We start from the raw sequence: 14,553 nt of genomic DNA on the forward strand, positions 1-14,553 counted from the left end.
CTGACCTGCTATGTCGGGCTTTTGGAGGACCTTTGCGAATGGGTAGATCAGTCATCACAATCACAATGAAGCTCTGGAAATAGTGGCGGAGCCACCGAGTTGTGAATACCACCGCCAAAGCGGCCTTCTCAATGGATTGGTATCGCGTTTCTCGTCCCTGCAATACCTTACTCATAAAGTAGATCGACTTTTGGACCTTATCTTGATCTTGCACAATGACCGAGCTTATTGCCCGATTTGTGATCGCAAAATAAAGACGAATGGGGGTACCCAGAAGCAGCTTACTAAGAACAGAGGGACTGGCCAAGTACACTTTCAACTTGGTGAAGGCTTCTTCAAACTCACCAGTCCACACAAACCGGTTGTTCTTCTTTAGGCATTGGAAATATGGATACCCCTTATCACCACTAGCTGACAAGAAACAAGATAGGGCAGTCATACGTTTAGTTAACTGTTGGACCTCCTTCACGCTGGCTGGGTTTCTCATCCCTATAATTGCAACACAATTTTTGGGGTTCGCCTTTATACCCCTTTCAGTCAACAAAAACCCAAGGAACTTCTCACCCCAAACACATTTCACTGGATTCAGCTTAAAATTATACTCAGCTATTGTCGTGAATAGCTCCTATAAGTCAACAATGTGCTAATCTTTCTCCTCTGATGCGATGACCATGTCGTCTACATATGCTTGTACGTGTAGCCCAAGCCTTGGGGTGAGAATCCTGTCCATCAACCTCTGGTAAGTGGCGCTAGCATTCTTGAGGCCAAATGGCATGACCTTGTAACAGTAGCTGGCGAACTCGGCCATAAAGGCAATCTTGCTCTCGTCTCTCGGGTGCATACATATTTGGTTGTACCCTAAGAACGCCTCCAGGAAGCTCAATAGCCAACAACCCGAGACATTGTCCACCAAGGAGTCTATACTTGGAAGCGGGTAAGAATCCTTGGGACATGCTTTGTTCAAGTCGGTAAAGTCAACGAACATCCTCCACTTCCCGTTGGCCTTCTTTACCAACACAACATTTGCCAACCACTTAGGGTATTAGATTTTCCTTATGTGGTCAACAATCAAAAGCTTCTGAGTCTCTTCTCTGATGATCAGGCGCTTATCCTCGTTAAACTTTCTCTTCCTCTGGACCACTGGTCTGACCTTCTCAACCATAGTAAGCCTATGGCATAAAAAATCTGGGTCAATCTCGGGCATGTTCGTGGATGTCCATGCGAAAGCATCCATGTGCTTTGATATCACTTCAGCTATCTTATCCTACAACTCTTTGTATATAAAGGTGTCGAGCTTGAACTTCTTCCCTTCTATTTCTCTCTCATGGACTTTACCAGCAGGTCTAGCTCGTCTCTCATTGGTGACTCCAACCTCCACGATCCTGCTGGTTCTCCCACCTGAACAGTGATTAAGTATGTTCCCATTTTGCTCTTCAAGCTACTCTCGTAGCATTTCCGTGCCATCTTCTGATCAGACCTAATGATAATAACTCCTCCCTCAAGAGAAGGCAACTTCATCTTCATGTGTGTTGTTCAGGCTAACGCACCCAACCTATTCAAAGAAGGTCTCCCCAAAAGAAAATTATAGGCTGAAGAAGCATTAACTACAATGTACCTTACAGTAATTGTCTTAGCTAAGGTGCCATCAGAAAAAGTCGTCCTTAGATCGATGTACCTCCGTACGTCCACCTGATCTCCCGCGAAGCCAGCCAAGCACTCATCGTACGACCTCAACCTGTAGGGAGATAACTGCAAACTGTTGAATGTTGACCACAACATCACATCAGCCGAGCTCCCCTGGTCAATGAGAACTTTGTGTACCTTCCTTCCCACGGTGACAAGAAATATCACCACTGGATCATCCTCGTGAGGAAACACTTCCTCCAAGAGGTCGTGAAGCAGAGAGTGGGCTCTGGTGGATGGTTGGGTCTCCTTGCCTATATGGATATCACTGCTCGTGTGTATCGCTTACGTTTGGAAGCAGAGCTCCCTCCTCCAGAAAATCTTCCCGAGATGGTGTTCAACTCTTCATAAACTAGTTTCTCATGCACTTGGTCCCTAAGAAAAACTTCTCCCTTTGGCTCTTCCTGATCATCCTCGATGTACTCCTTCAAGAACCCTTCCTTCAGCAAGCTCACCAGTTAGTAACCCAGAGTTATACACCGCTCAACGTCGTGCCCAAATCCCTTGTGGAACTCACACCAAACCTCCTTTTGTGGCCCCAGATTCCTATCAGTCTTTTGAGGAAACTTCAGCTTGTCCATGACCCCTAGCATGCCCAACAATTCCTTGTAGGATTCTCGAAACATGGGTCGAAATGTCAACTCCCCTTTGGCCTTCGTTTTGGGCTCATTTCTCTTGGCTAGGTATGGTACATACCTCGAGTCCATTCTCTTCCCAGCTAAGGTTTTGTTAACCCTCAAAGGTCGAGCTCGGATGCTATCCTTAGGCTTAGGATGCCTTGAAAGCGAGCTGCATGCTTTGTGGCCACAACCTCCTCCGCATTGATGTGGGCAACAAGCCATTGACATATCTCAGAGAACGTCTCCGTCGAATTTCTGATCAATGAATCGCTGAAAGGTCCTGCCGCGGTCCCTTGTTCAAAAGCGTTGATCATCACATCTTCATCATGGGTCTGGATTCTTACGGTGAGTGCCCAGAGTCTATTCAAGTAATCCTTCAACGACTCTTCCTCCCTCTATCTCATGTTGAAGAGGTCATACAACACCGGAGGCTTGACCTGGTTGACAAAGAACTGTTCTCTAAACAGTCTGGAGAACTGCGCAAAAGAGGTGATGTGGCCATCAGGAAGCCCACTAAACCATTGTAATGTGCTCATAAACATCTTGCACTGAATAGCATTCGTTCCTCCTGAAATAATCATTTGGGCATTGAACGCCGTGAGATGAGTTCAGGGTCTTCTACCCCTGTGAAAACAATTTTGGGCATGATGTAGTGCGGGGGCACAAACTCATCCATGATTGCTTGCGAAAATGGCTTAGGACGATCTCTCAGGGGTAGACTTAAACCTCGCTCCCTTGTAGAACGTCGGTCACACTGTTGTAGATTCTTGCGCAAGTCCTCGTCGGTCTTGCGCAATTCCTCATTGGCTGCCCGGGAAGCCTCTATCTCTGCCATCAGTTGATCCTGTAGAAGCACTTGCTTAGCTCGGGCTTCTGCTTGTAGTGTCTCTTGCTCAAATTTAGCTTCTTGCTGAATCTGTTGCTGCTCCTACTTGTACTACTCATTGGCTTCCTCGAGAGCCCTCATGGTCTCCATGAGTTGCTGGAAAGTGTGGGCATCACTTCTCTAAGATCCCAGTGGTGCTTGACTAGGGTTCCCCATCACGTTGGAAGGCTTTAAACACGAATGTGGATGGGTCAGATTTTATCAGGCACTACGGTGGGTGCCAAATGTTCTCGTTGCTTGACTTTCTCGCCGCTTGACTTTGGTGAAAAGCTTCACTTCTAATTTGTATCCTCTAGAATCTGTTTTGCGTCTTCTTATTGCACTGCAACGTGGCATTGTTGTAACAGAGGGGACTCTATTTGTTGATCACATTCCGACGATCAAGTTAGTGAGAGCATACAAAACAAGATAAGTATTCAGTTTCAATCTAGTATTCAGAAACATCGTACCTTTATCGAGGGACTCAAACCCCTTTTATAACTACTCTTGTAACAACTTTCTGTCACGAGAATCTTATCTCTACTGAAAGCATAAAATAACAACAGAAGAACCACCTACTTACGGGCACCACTTATCTTTAAGTGTTAACGATAGAAAAATATTGTCTTTACATGTGCACAATTACTCACAGTGCTTTCCACTTATTTAACAACTTTATATTTTCAACCAACAACTTTATGCATATATTTACTTAACTAACGACCATATATATCAACACATACACTTATCTTTTAGGTTCAAAAATATGTTCTACTAATAACATCATATTAATATATGACAAAATTTATTATTTTAATTATTCTTCATCGAGCTTGCCAATATTATTGGGTCAAACTCATGACGCACCCTTTGAACTTAACAACCGAGTTGACCTAGCCACATCCGTGAACCGAGGTGCCAAGCACTCGAACACAAAGTTATGTAATAATGTAATAATACCATATTAATTATTATTTTCTTTAAAAATATGTATTAGAATGATGATAATAATATTTTTATTTGTAAATAAATAATAAAAAGAAATTATGATTATATATATATATATTCCAAATTTTAACAATTTCTTAATAAAGATAATTTAGAGTATTAAAAAATTAAATTTAAAGGTCCCCTATTTAAATTACTATTTAGGAAAATACAGATAATCATGTAGGATATTAAAGATAGATACATTAATAGACATAATTCATAGTGCATCGTTTCTATATTTTTTTTTATAGTATATGTTTAAGGTTTTTTCATCTACGATAAATATTATTTTTTAATATAATTTGAATTTAATTAATTATATTTTTTTAGTTGGTTTATTTTGATATATTTATGTATTACTATATTTTTCTATCTATTATTATAGCTAATTTTTTCTCTCTATTAATGTGTAATTTAATTAATGTGAAAAGAAAAAATTGTTAATAATGTAATAACACATAAATATATATTGAAATACAAAAATCTGAAAAAGTATATATTAAAGTAGAAATTTAAGACTTTTTTTTTTTTTAATAAAAACAACTAAGAATATTAATTATTTTTAAAAAGACTCCTTCATTAGATAAATGTTTTGGGGGATATTGATATAAAAAAAAGTTATAAAATAAAGGTAATATAATACATAGGAAATTAAATTAAACAGAATCTCCATGATGGGCTTTGAAGTAACCATCCTCATATTCGAAAAATTAATCCAATGCAAGCTCTGGATCAGATTCCCACCAAATAGGTTTTGATCTATTAAGTAATGTAATTAAGTTAAATAATATGTAATTATTATACTCCATTTATTCCTTTCTAATCATTTATAAAGTTGAAGATTGTATTAATTATTTTTTTATCAACCGATTATTCTTTTATTTTTAAAAATATGAAAAATAATTAAATTAGTTTTTTTATAAAACTATAAGTGAAGTATTGTTTCTATCTACCAATAAAATAATATCAAATGATAAAAATGTTATTGAAAAAACTTAAAAAATATAATACAAAATTATACAGGTTAATTTTTTTTATTAATTTTTGTAATGAAACATTAAACAACATTTACATAGAAACAGAGAGTACTAAGTTACAAAAAATAACTACAAATTATTGTAAATTAGATTGCGGAAATTGTTTGTTTTTTTATATTATTATGAAATATTTTAAAATGCTTCTTAGATGAGGGAAAAAAGTGGCCCATGCAGGTCTCGAACCTGCGACCTTCGCGTTATTAGCACGACGCTCTAACCAGCTGAGCTAATAGGCCAGATGTTTATTACTTTTAACATATTTGTATACTACAATGATGTTTCCTATCTTTAGAACTTCAATTGTTCTTTGTAGTGTATATAAGTGCTTTTGAGAAATAAGTGGTTATGGTAATGAGCAAGCTTGGTGGATAATTTCATTTTGAAGGTGTAAATGAATTAATTTTTTTTATGTTCACTTAGACATAGACATTGGTGACTAGTGAAAACTTTACAAACATGCTTATTTCCAATGTTTAATTGATTTTCTCATATAGTCACTAAATAATTAAAAAAAAATATTTATACAAATTTTCTAACAATCTAAGAGTAAGGTGTTTCTTTACTAAAATCTTTAATTCATTGCTTTATTAAATATGATAAGAGTAACATAATATTTTTTTCAATAAAATTTTATTTTAACTAAAGAAAGTTAGATCCCCACCTCTTATATTTTTTTTTATATATAGAAATTGGACTAAAAGTAATCTCCAGAAAATATTATTTATTAAGAATGTTACTTTTTAAAAAAAAATGTAAACTAAACATGAAAAACACATTTCTCTATTTCAAATTTTGGAGAAACTACAAATTTTCATTCAATCAAATTTCTATAATATGTTTATCGTTTTAGTCTTACCTTTAAAAGATCTCCCACATGACAAATTTATTTTATTTTAGTATCTGAGTTTAACTACTTACTATCATTTTAATTCTCGAATTTAACACCTTATTTTCATTTTAATAACCTGAGTTAATCAATTACTCTCATTTTAGTTCTTAAATGCATTTCCAAAATTTTAATTAAGTCTCACTAAAATAGTGACATGTGACCATGTTTATATACTAAAATGATAATAAATAGTTTAATTTGAAAACTAAATATGACAAAAAGTCTAAACCTATAACCCGAATGATACATGTATCCTTTGAGATGCCATGTTTTATTAACATTTTTTAATATCAATAAAGTAGAAAAGAAATCATATTAAAATCTCCTAATATTTTCTTATATGACATTTATATCTTTGTTTTATTCGTTATTACAATTATCTCCTTAAAGAAGAGTCTAAGTTATATTTTATTGACAACTTTTAATGTAAGATAAAGTAAATTAAACAGATTTTTTCAGATAAATTGCGTTTACACTCTTTATCATTATATTATTGTGTAAAACTTAAAAGCATACCATAAGCTTAAACCTAGTAAAAAAATTAGGTATCGGAAGAATATTAGTAAAAAATTATCTTAAACCTAATTTAATCTTCAAAAAATGGATTTATAAACTGATCTGCAACACTGGTGTATCCTGAGATGTTTTAATAAGATGAAATTTGTTTCCACCAAATTGTATACTTATGAGATGTTCTTACACTGGGGGATGTGGGATCTAGCTTACTATTTTCATGTTAAAAAGCTGTGGAATTAGCATGAAACATATGAGTAACATCATAGAAGAATGAAAGGCATGCCATTTTCTTCACAATTGAGATGGTCACCACATGAATTTTCCTTGTGCCTTAAAAAATGCCTCAAAGCAAAGACCTTGAGACCAGGCATGCAGGTCCATGCCACCGTAATCACTAGTGGAACAAACATGAACATTTTGTCTCTTCATTCAAAGCTTGTTGGAATGTACGCTAGTTGTGCTGACCTGAAATCAGCTAGGCTTTTGTTTGAAAAGATTGAACACCCCAATGTTTTTGCATTCAATTGGATGATTTTGGGGTTGGCTTTCAATGGTCACCTTGATGATGCATTGTTGTACTTTCGTTGGATGCGTGAGGTTGGCCACATGGGCAACAATTTCACCTTTTCCGTTGTTCTTAAGGCCTGTGTTGGCTTGATGGATGTGAACAAGGGGAGACAGGTTCATGCCATGGTTTGTGAAATGGGTTTTCAAAGTGATGTGTCCGTTGCCAACGCTCTCATAGATATGTATGGCAAATGTGGGGGTATTTCTTATGCTCACAGCGTGTTTGATGGAATGCATGAGAGGGATGTTGCCTCGTGGACGTCAATGATTTGTGGGTTTTGTAATGTGGGGGAAATTGAGCAAGCATTGATGTTGTTTGAGAGGATGAGATTGGAAGGATTGGAGCCAAATGATTTCACATGGAATGTGATTATTGCAGCGTATGCTCGGTCAAGTGATAGCAGCAAAGCTCTTGCTTTCTTTGAGAGAATGAAATGGGAAGGTGTTGTTCCTGATGTGGTTGCATGGAATGCATTGATTTCTGGGCTTGTACAAAGTCATCAAGTCAGGGAAGCGTTCAAGATGTTTAGGGAGATGATACTTTCAGGGATTCAGCCAAATCAAGTGACTGTCGTTGCACTGCTTCCTGCATGTGGATCAGAAGGTTGTATTAAATGGGGAAGAGAGATTCATGGATTTGTATGCCGGAAGGGGTTTGATGCGAATGTTTTCATTGCTAGCGCTCTTATTGACATGTATTCAAAGTGTGGGAGTTTGAAAGATGCTCAAAATGTATTTGACAAGATGCCATTTAAGAATGTTGCGTCATGGAATGCAATGATTGGTTGTTATGGAAAGTATGGCATGGTTGATTCCTCCTTGGAGCTGTTTAAAAGAATGCAGGAAGAAGGACTGCAGCCAAATGAAGTTACTTTTACATGTATTCTTTCAGCATGCAGCCATAGTGGCTTAGTGCAGAAAGGTTTAGAGATTTTCTCATCAATGAATGAATGTTATGGGATTGAGGTAAGCATGAAGCATTATGCTTGTGTGGTTGATCTCTTGTGCCGCTCCGGAAGAACAGTAGAAGCATATGATTTTTTCAAAGCCTTGTCAATACAAGTCACAGAGTCAATGGCTGGAGCTTTTCTGCATGGGTGCAAAGTCCATGGAAGAAGAGATCTGGCTAAAATGATGGCAGAGGAAATAAAGAGAATGAAGTTAAAGGGACCTGGTAGCTTTGTTACACTGTCAAATATATATGCTGCGGAAGGTGACTGGGAAGAGGTTGGGAATCTAAGGAATGTGATGAAAGAAAGAAATGTCCATAAGCAGCCTGGTTTTAGTTGGCTTGAAAAGCCAGGTGAGGTACATGAAGGGAGGAAAGAGAAAGAAGGGAAGAATATGGCCAGTGGATTGGATGTGACATGATATTATTGGTGATTCTGTCCATCACATTTAGCTGTAAATACATCACAAAGAGTGACATGGATTTAGAATTTATCCTTCTACTGGAAGAGCTGCTCCACACTAATTTTTTTTAGCAAGAGCAACACAGATTTCAATATTTTTTTGTTTATGTCTATTTTCCAGTTTGTAATTTTTTATCTACTGCTTAAATCTAGACTCTGTTAATTTTATGGAACTTTAGAACAGAAATCAACTTTTAGGTTTTCTACATTTTGATAAGCTATCTCTAGTTTGTGTTTTAATCCGTCAAAAAATTGCAATTTCTACAAGACATTCAAATAGTCTAGTGTAAAATAGAGTAACACGCTAATGATATCTAGTTGGAGATTTGAAATTTGAAAATTTTGAATAATCTTTCCTATACAAAAGGATTTTTTTGCAAAAGAAATAGACTGTCTAATGTGCAATGGTTCAGACTCTGGATGATGAATGAGAAACCCATTTTAAAGTTAGTTTAGAAATAGTTGTTTTCTGACCATTCTTTATACCAAACAACTGGATATAAGATCATGACATCTCATTGTTCTGATTATGATAGGGTAGAGGTGAAAAGTGCATGAATATATTCCTGGTTGAGGCTTGGGAACATCGCAAGTCACTTTCCATTTAAAAGTTGTGGCAGGAGTACCACTAGCTGCTTCGTTTTGATTGAGTCAATCCAGAAATAAAATTCAACAATAACTCTATTATTGTTAAAGGGATGTCTTCAACTTCTTTTAACAACCTGAGGCCACTGTTAGAAAGTCTTTCATGGTGATACAGAAGCTTAACTTTGTCTGTCAGCATTATCCCTCAAATTAGAATGAGCATGCTTTTGACTTTTGAGATTCAATGGAGAAAAAATCATTTTTTCCTTCACAATTGAGGAAAGGTTTTGAGGTTTGAATATGTGAAATTGAGTTACAAATTTGCTATCCTTTTGATATGGGATGGGAGTGGTAGGAATCTCATTTTTACGAAAGTAGTTAATTGTTAATTGATTTAGACAATATCACAGATGTGTGTTAGTTTGTAATGACTTCCAATTCCCGGCATAGTTGTACAAATCATACTCCTTTATTTAAACTAATTTCTTTTTTGTATTAAAGATTCTGGCATAACTTGGGTTTTCATCGGTTGAATTTCTGCTGGTTGACTTGAGCGGAAAGCTCCTCTTCTAACCTGTCTTTTCAAGATCATGTTTTGCGTCTTCTCATTGCATTGGAACGTGGTTCCATTGTGACAGAGGGAGCTCTACCTGTTGATCACACCCTGGCAATCCAGTCAGTGAGAGCATACGAAATAAGATAAGTATTCAATTTCAATCTAGTATTCAGAAACAACGTACCTTTACCTAGGGTTTCAACCCTCTTTTATAACTACTTTTGTAACAACTTTCACTCATAAGAATATAATCTCAGTTGAAAGCATACATACCTGAAATTATTTTTGTCCACATGCACCTTTACTCATGGTGCTAACAACAGAAAAGAATTTTGTGCACCTTTATTCACGGGTGCTCTCTACTCACTTAACTAAACCATATATATATATATGGTTTTTACATGAACGAGCTCAAACGTATAGAAAACTGTTTTTCAAAAGCATGACATACCTGAGATATGAGGCTAACTGCGGATCCTTGGCTTGGTACTCACCCGTGACTTGCCTGGTAACCAGCAACGAGTCACTCTTCACCAACAAACTCTAAGCACCCAACTCCTTGGCTAGCAACTTTCTCACTATCAAGGCCTCATACTCAACTTGATTGTTGTTGGCTTTGAAAGCGAACCTCAAGGCTTGCTCATTAACAACCCACTTGGCCCTCCTAAAATGACCCCAACTCCATTCCCCTATTGGTTGGAGGATCCATCCAGCGAAAGGGCCCACTTGAAGTCATTAGGATCAGGCTGGGGACGTTCAAATGAAAGCTCTACCATGAAATTAGCATACACCTGACCCTTAATCGACCCTTGGGATTCATACGGTTCATCAAACTTGGATAGCTCAATTGCCCAACGGACAATCTGACCTAATATGTCGGGCTTTTGAAAGACCTTGCGAATGGACAAATCAGTTATCACAATCACAAGGAAGCTCTGGAAATAGTGGCAGAGCTGTCGAGCTGTGAATACCACCACCAAAGCGGCCTCCTCAATGGCTTGGTACTGCGTTTCTGGTCCCTACAATACCTTACTCACAAAGTAGATTGACTTTTGGACCTTATCTTGATCTTGCACAATGATCGAGTTGATGACTCGATTGGGGATCACAAAATAAAGACGAATGGGGGGTACCCGGAAGCGGCTTACCAAGAATAGGGGGACAGGCCAAATATTCTTTCAACTTGGTAAAGTCTTCTTCACACTCACGAGTCCACATAAACCGATTTTTCTTCTTGAGGCACTGAAAATATGGATACCCCTTATCTCCACTAGCTCACAAGAAACGAGATACGACAGTCATGCGTCCAGTTAACTGCTAGACCTCCTTCAGGTTGCCAGGGCTTCTCATCCCTATGATCACAACACATTTGTCAAGGTTTGCCTTTATACCCTTTTCAGTCAGCAAAAATCCAAGGAACTTCCCTACTTCTACCTTGAACACATATTTCTCTAGATTTAGCTTCAAATTATACTGACACGGACACTAATACGAGACAGACACGGAGATACGTAAAATCTCTAAAATGTAGGACACGGGGACACAGATCTATATATTATATAATTATGAATTATATAAATTGACAATAAAGATTTATGTGCACAAGTATGTTCCAAATTATTTCTTGGAGCATAAAGATATTTTTTATGACTGGTTCACAAGGTTTTGTTTCTTATTTTTATAATCATAATAACAATTTATACAATAAAGTTTGATTTTTTAGAAAATTAATGTATTTTTCCTTTTTAAAATTGTGTTAGAACTGTACTAAAATTGTCAGAAATCTTACAAATACTTTTTGAATTTGACATTTCACGGATACGTGTCCTACCGATGTCATCGGACACCAACACGCCATTTAAAATGAGTGTCCGAGCTTCATAGGTCGTTGACAAACTCGACCATAAAGCAGTCTTGCTCTCGTCCCTCATATGCATACGGATTTGGTTGTATCCCAAGAATGCGTTCAGAAAACATTATTGATTTTTTTTATTAAAATATAGTTTTTAATTATTATAGGCAGTTAATTAAGTTTAGAAAAAAACAGTTACAAAACTTAAATAGTAAAATAATAAGAATTTATATAAATGATAAAATAAAAGTACTTAAAAAGATAAGAGAAAGATTTATTCAAATTGAAAAAAACAAATAAACAGACCTACAGTTAACTGCAGTTAAACAAAATAAAATATAGTTTAAGAAAATAAAATATCTGACCTGAATGCAAGCGGTGGACATTGGAAACTACCAAACTTATTATATAATCTTGTTTAGTAGTGAACATTATTTTTCTTTTATCCAAAATATTAACTTCGTTATATATCGATCAATTAAATTATGCGTAATGAGAATACTAAAGTGATTTTTAATTATAATATATTGTCCTTCTTTTGAACAAATCTTTTACTTATAAAAGACAAGTTTTTTCTTATTGGAGAAGTGGAACATCCGTTTATTTTTATATGATAAAAACAAAAATTTTATTCTTTTATTAATTGTTAAAATAAAAAATATTATTGATTTTTTATTAAAATATAGTTTGTAATTATTATAGGCAGTTAACTAAGTTTAGAAAAGCAATTACAAAACTTAAATAGTAAAATAATAAGAATTTATATAAATGACAAAGATAAAAGTAGTTAAAAAGAGAATTTTTTTTATTAATATCGTAGATTATAGATAAATATATATAATTAAAAATTAAATATCATAATAATTATTAAAATATGAAAAAACATTAAAAAATTTATTAATTTTATAATGATATAATTATATAGTATTTGAATATAAGTATTACTTATTATAGATAATATTTATAAATAATAAGATTAATAAATTGAATACTGATGAGAATAAAATTAATAAAAAGTTATTAACACTAAAATCTGTTGCAAAGAAAAATCTTCTCATAAAGTAAGAAAATTTAGTTAGAAAAATCATATCCTAAATCAAAATGAAAAAACTTTGGGATCAAAGAACCTACAAAGTTAATTACAAAATGAGTTAATGTAGTGATGAGGTTTTTGCTTCAATAATTTAAAAAAAGAGAGGGTAGAATACCAACAAAAATCTAAAGTCTATATTTGGATAACTTAATAATGGTTGTAAAATAAAAAAACCACATAAAGTTTAATTAATTAATTAATTCAATCAATCAAGATATATAATCATGCTAATTACTTTAATGTAGATAATAATTAATTTATATAATCATGCTAATTACTTTAACGTAGCATAGAACAGTCAAATCATCAAATCGATTATATGCAATTTTAAATTTGAATTGTGATATTTTTACAGCTTTTTTTGAGAGAAAGAAAAAAAAAACATAATAAGAAAATAAAAGGAATATAAATTTTGTAAAACATGGAAAACATAATACAATCGATTGTGTTTTTAATGAATTTCTAAAATCATTTTAAAAAATATAATGTAGGTTTACAAAATTATTTCAATGACTAATTTGAAAAAAAAGTCATTATACAATAATATATAAATTTCTTATTTCTAAAAAATATAAAAATATATTAAATCTTAATATATATAATTAAAATGTGTCATTATTAATCAATGTTTTAATGGTCGAATATGAAAGTATATATATATATATATATATATATATATAAAATCTTATTTTACTTATTAGAAGCAAATGTAAAGAATCGTAAATTAAGTGACATGTTATATATACATGTGTAGAATTACATAACATCTTTTATGAATTTTGTTAACCCTTTTACTATAGACAATAGAGACATGGTATTTTATGAGTCATTATAGAAATAAATTGACACGAAAAAGTTCTTACAAGTAGATTTAAGTATTTTCATGTAGAGATTAACATAGTAATATAGTTATATATAGTGAGACTTCAGGGAGTACTTTATAATATCTAACGATATCTTAAGTTCACTTCTAAGTTTTGGTAGATACTACAAAAGGCCATGAGTAGATACTAAGATTCAATTTAACTTACCATCACTAGTGCAAAAAGAAGAAAAGGATACGCTTTATTTAGTGCGGCTTTTGCGCTACCCGCTTTCGTAAAAAATGAGGTGGCATTTTTGAAATTATTTTGATTTACGAATGCGGTTATTTGAATAGCCGCATTCGTAAATCAAAGCGCTTGATTTACGAATGCGGTTATTTGTATAACCGCACTTGTAAATCAAAGCGCTAGATTTACGAATGCGGCTATTTGTATAGCCGCATTCATAAATCAAAGCGCTTGATTTACGAATGCGGTTATTTGAATAGCCGCATTCGTAAATCAAAGCGCTTGATTTACGAATGCAGTTATTTGAATAACCGCATTCGTAAATCAAAATTCTTTGATTTACGAATGCGGTTTTACCTTTAACCGCATTCGTAAATCCTTTTTTACCCTAAATTTTGAAGTGCGCCACACACAATTTCAAACTTTATTTCTCGTCTTTGCCTTCGTTTCGCGTTCGCACTCTGAGTTCGTCTCCTTCTGCTGCATCTGCATTCCATTTGTGCAATGTAAGTTTCTTGAACTCTCTTTCTTCCTCTTCATCTTCACAAATATATGCATAAATGTTTTTTGTTTTTCTTATATATGTTTTTTTCCTTGCATTGGTGGTCTCGAAGCACTGTTTCGTTGGCTGACATTCGTTTTTCTTACATTGTTTGGTTTCTCGCATTGCTCAGTACTTTTTCATTGTCTTCGTGGTTTCTTGTGGATTTTTTGGTTTGCTCCGTTGCTGCTTCCCTGTCCGCCGTCACTTCTGCTGCCGCCACCGTTGTTGGCGCTCCCGTGACTCTTCATCAACGTTGGCTTCACACAAGATTGACGATGTTTTAAAATTTTTA

General features: G+C 34.6%; 1 protein-coding gene and 1 non-coding gene across 2 annotated transcripts; one reads left to right on the forward strand and one right to left on the reverse strand.

The window, feature by feature from the left end:
- Positions 1-5,357: 5,357 nt before the first annotated feature.
- Positions 5,358-5,431, reverse strand: TRNAI-AAU (transfer RNA isoleucine (anticodon AAU)). Its single transcript has one exon. It is a non-coding gene; the product is annotated as a tRNA-Ile (tRNA).
- Positions 5,432-6,726: 1,295 nt separating this feature from the next.
- Positions 6,727-8,819, forward strand: LOC137832986 (pentatricopeptide repeat-containing protein At5g59600). The gene has a single exon (XM_068641392.2). The coding sequence runs from the start codon at positions 6,871-6,873 to the stop codon at positions 8,536-8,538; it is 1,668 nt and encodes a 555-aa protein (XP_068497493.1). The 5' UTR covers positions 6,727-6,870; the 3' UTR covers positions 8,539-8,819.
- The last annotated feature ends 5,734 nt before the right edge of the window (positions 8,820-14,553 follow it).

Source organism: Phaseolus vulgaris, chromosome 11 (genome assembly GCF_051622355.1).
Source record: "Phaseolus vulgaris cultivar YP4 chromosome 11, ASM5162235v1, whole genome shotgun sequence".
Lineage (NCBI taxonomy): Eukaryota > Viridiplantae > Streptophyta > Magnoliopsida > Fabales > Fabaceae > Phaseolus > Phaseolus vulgaris.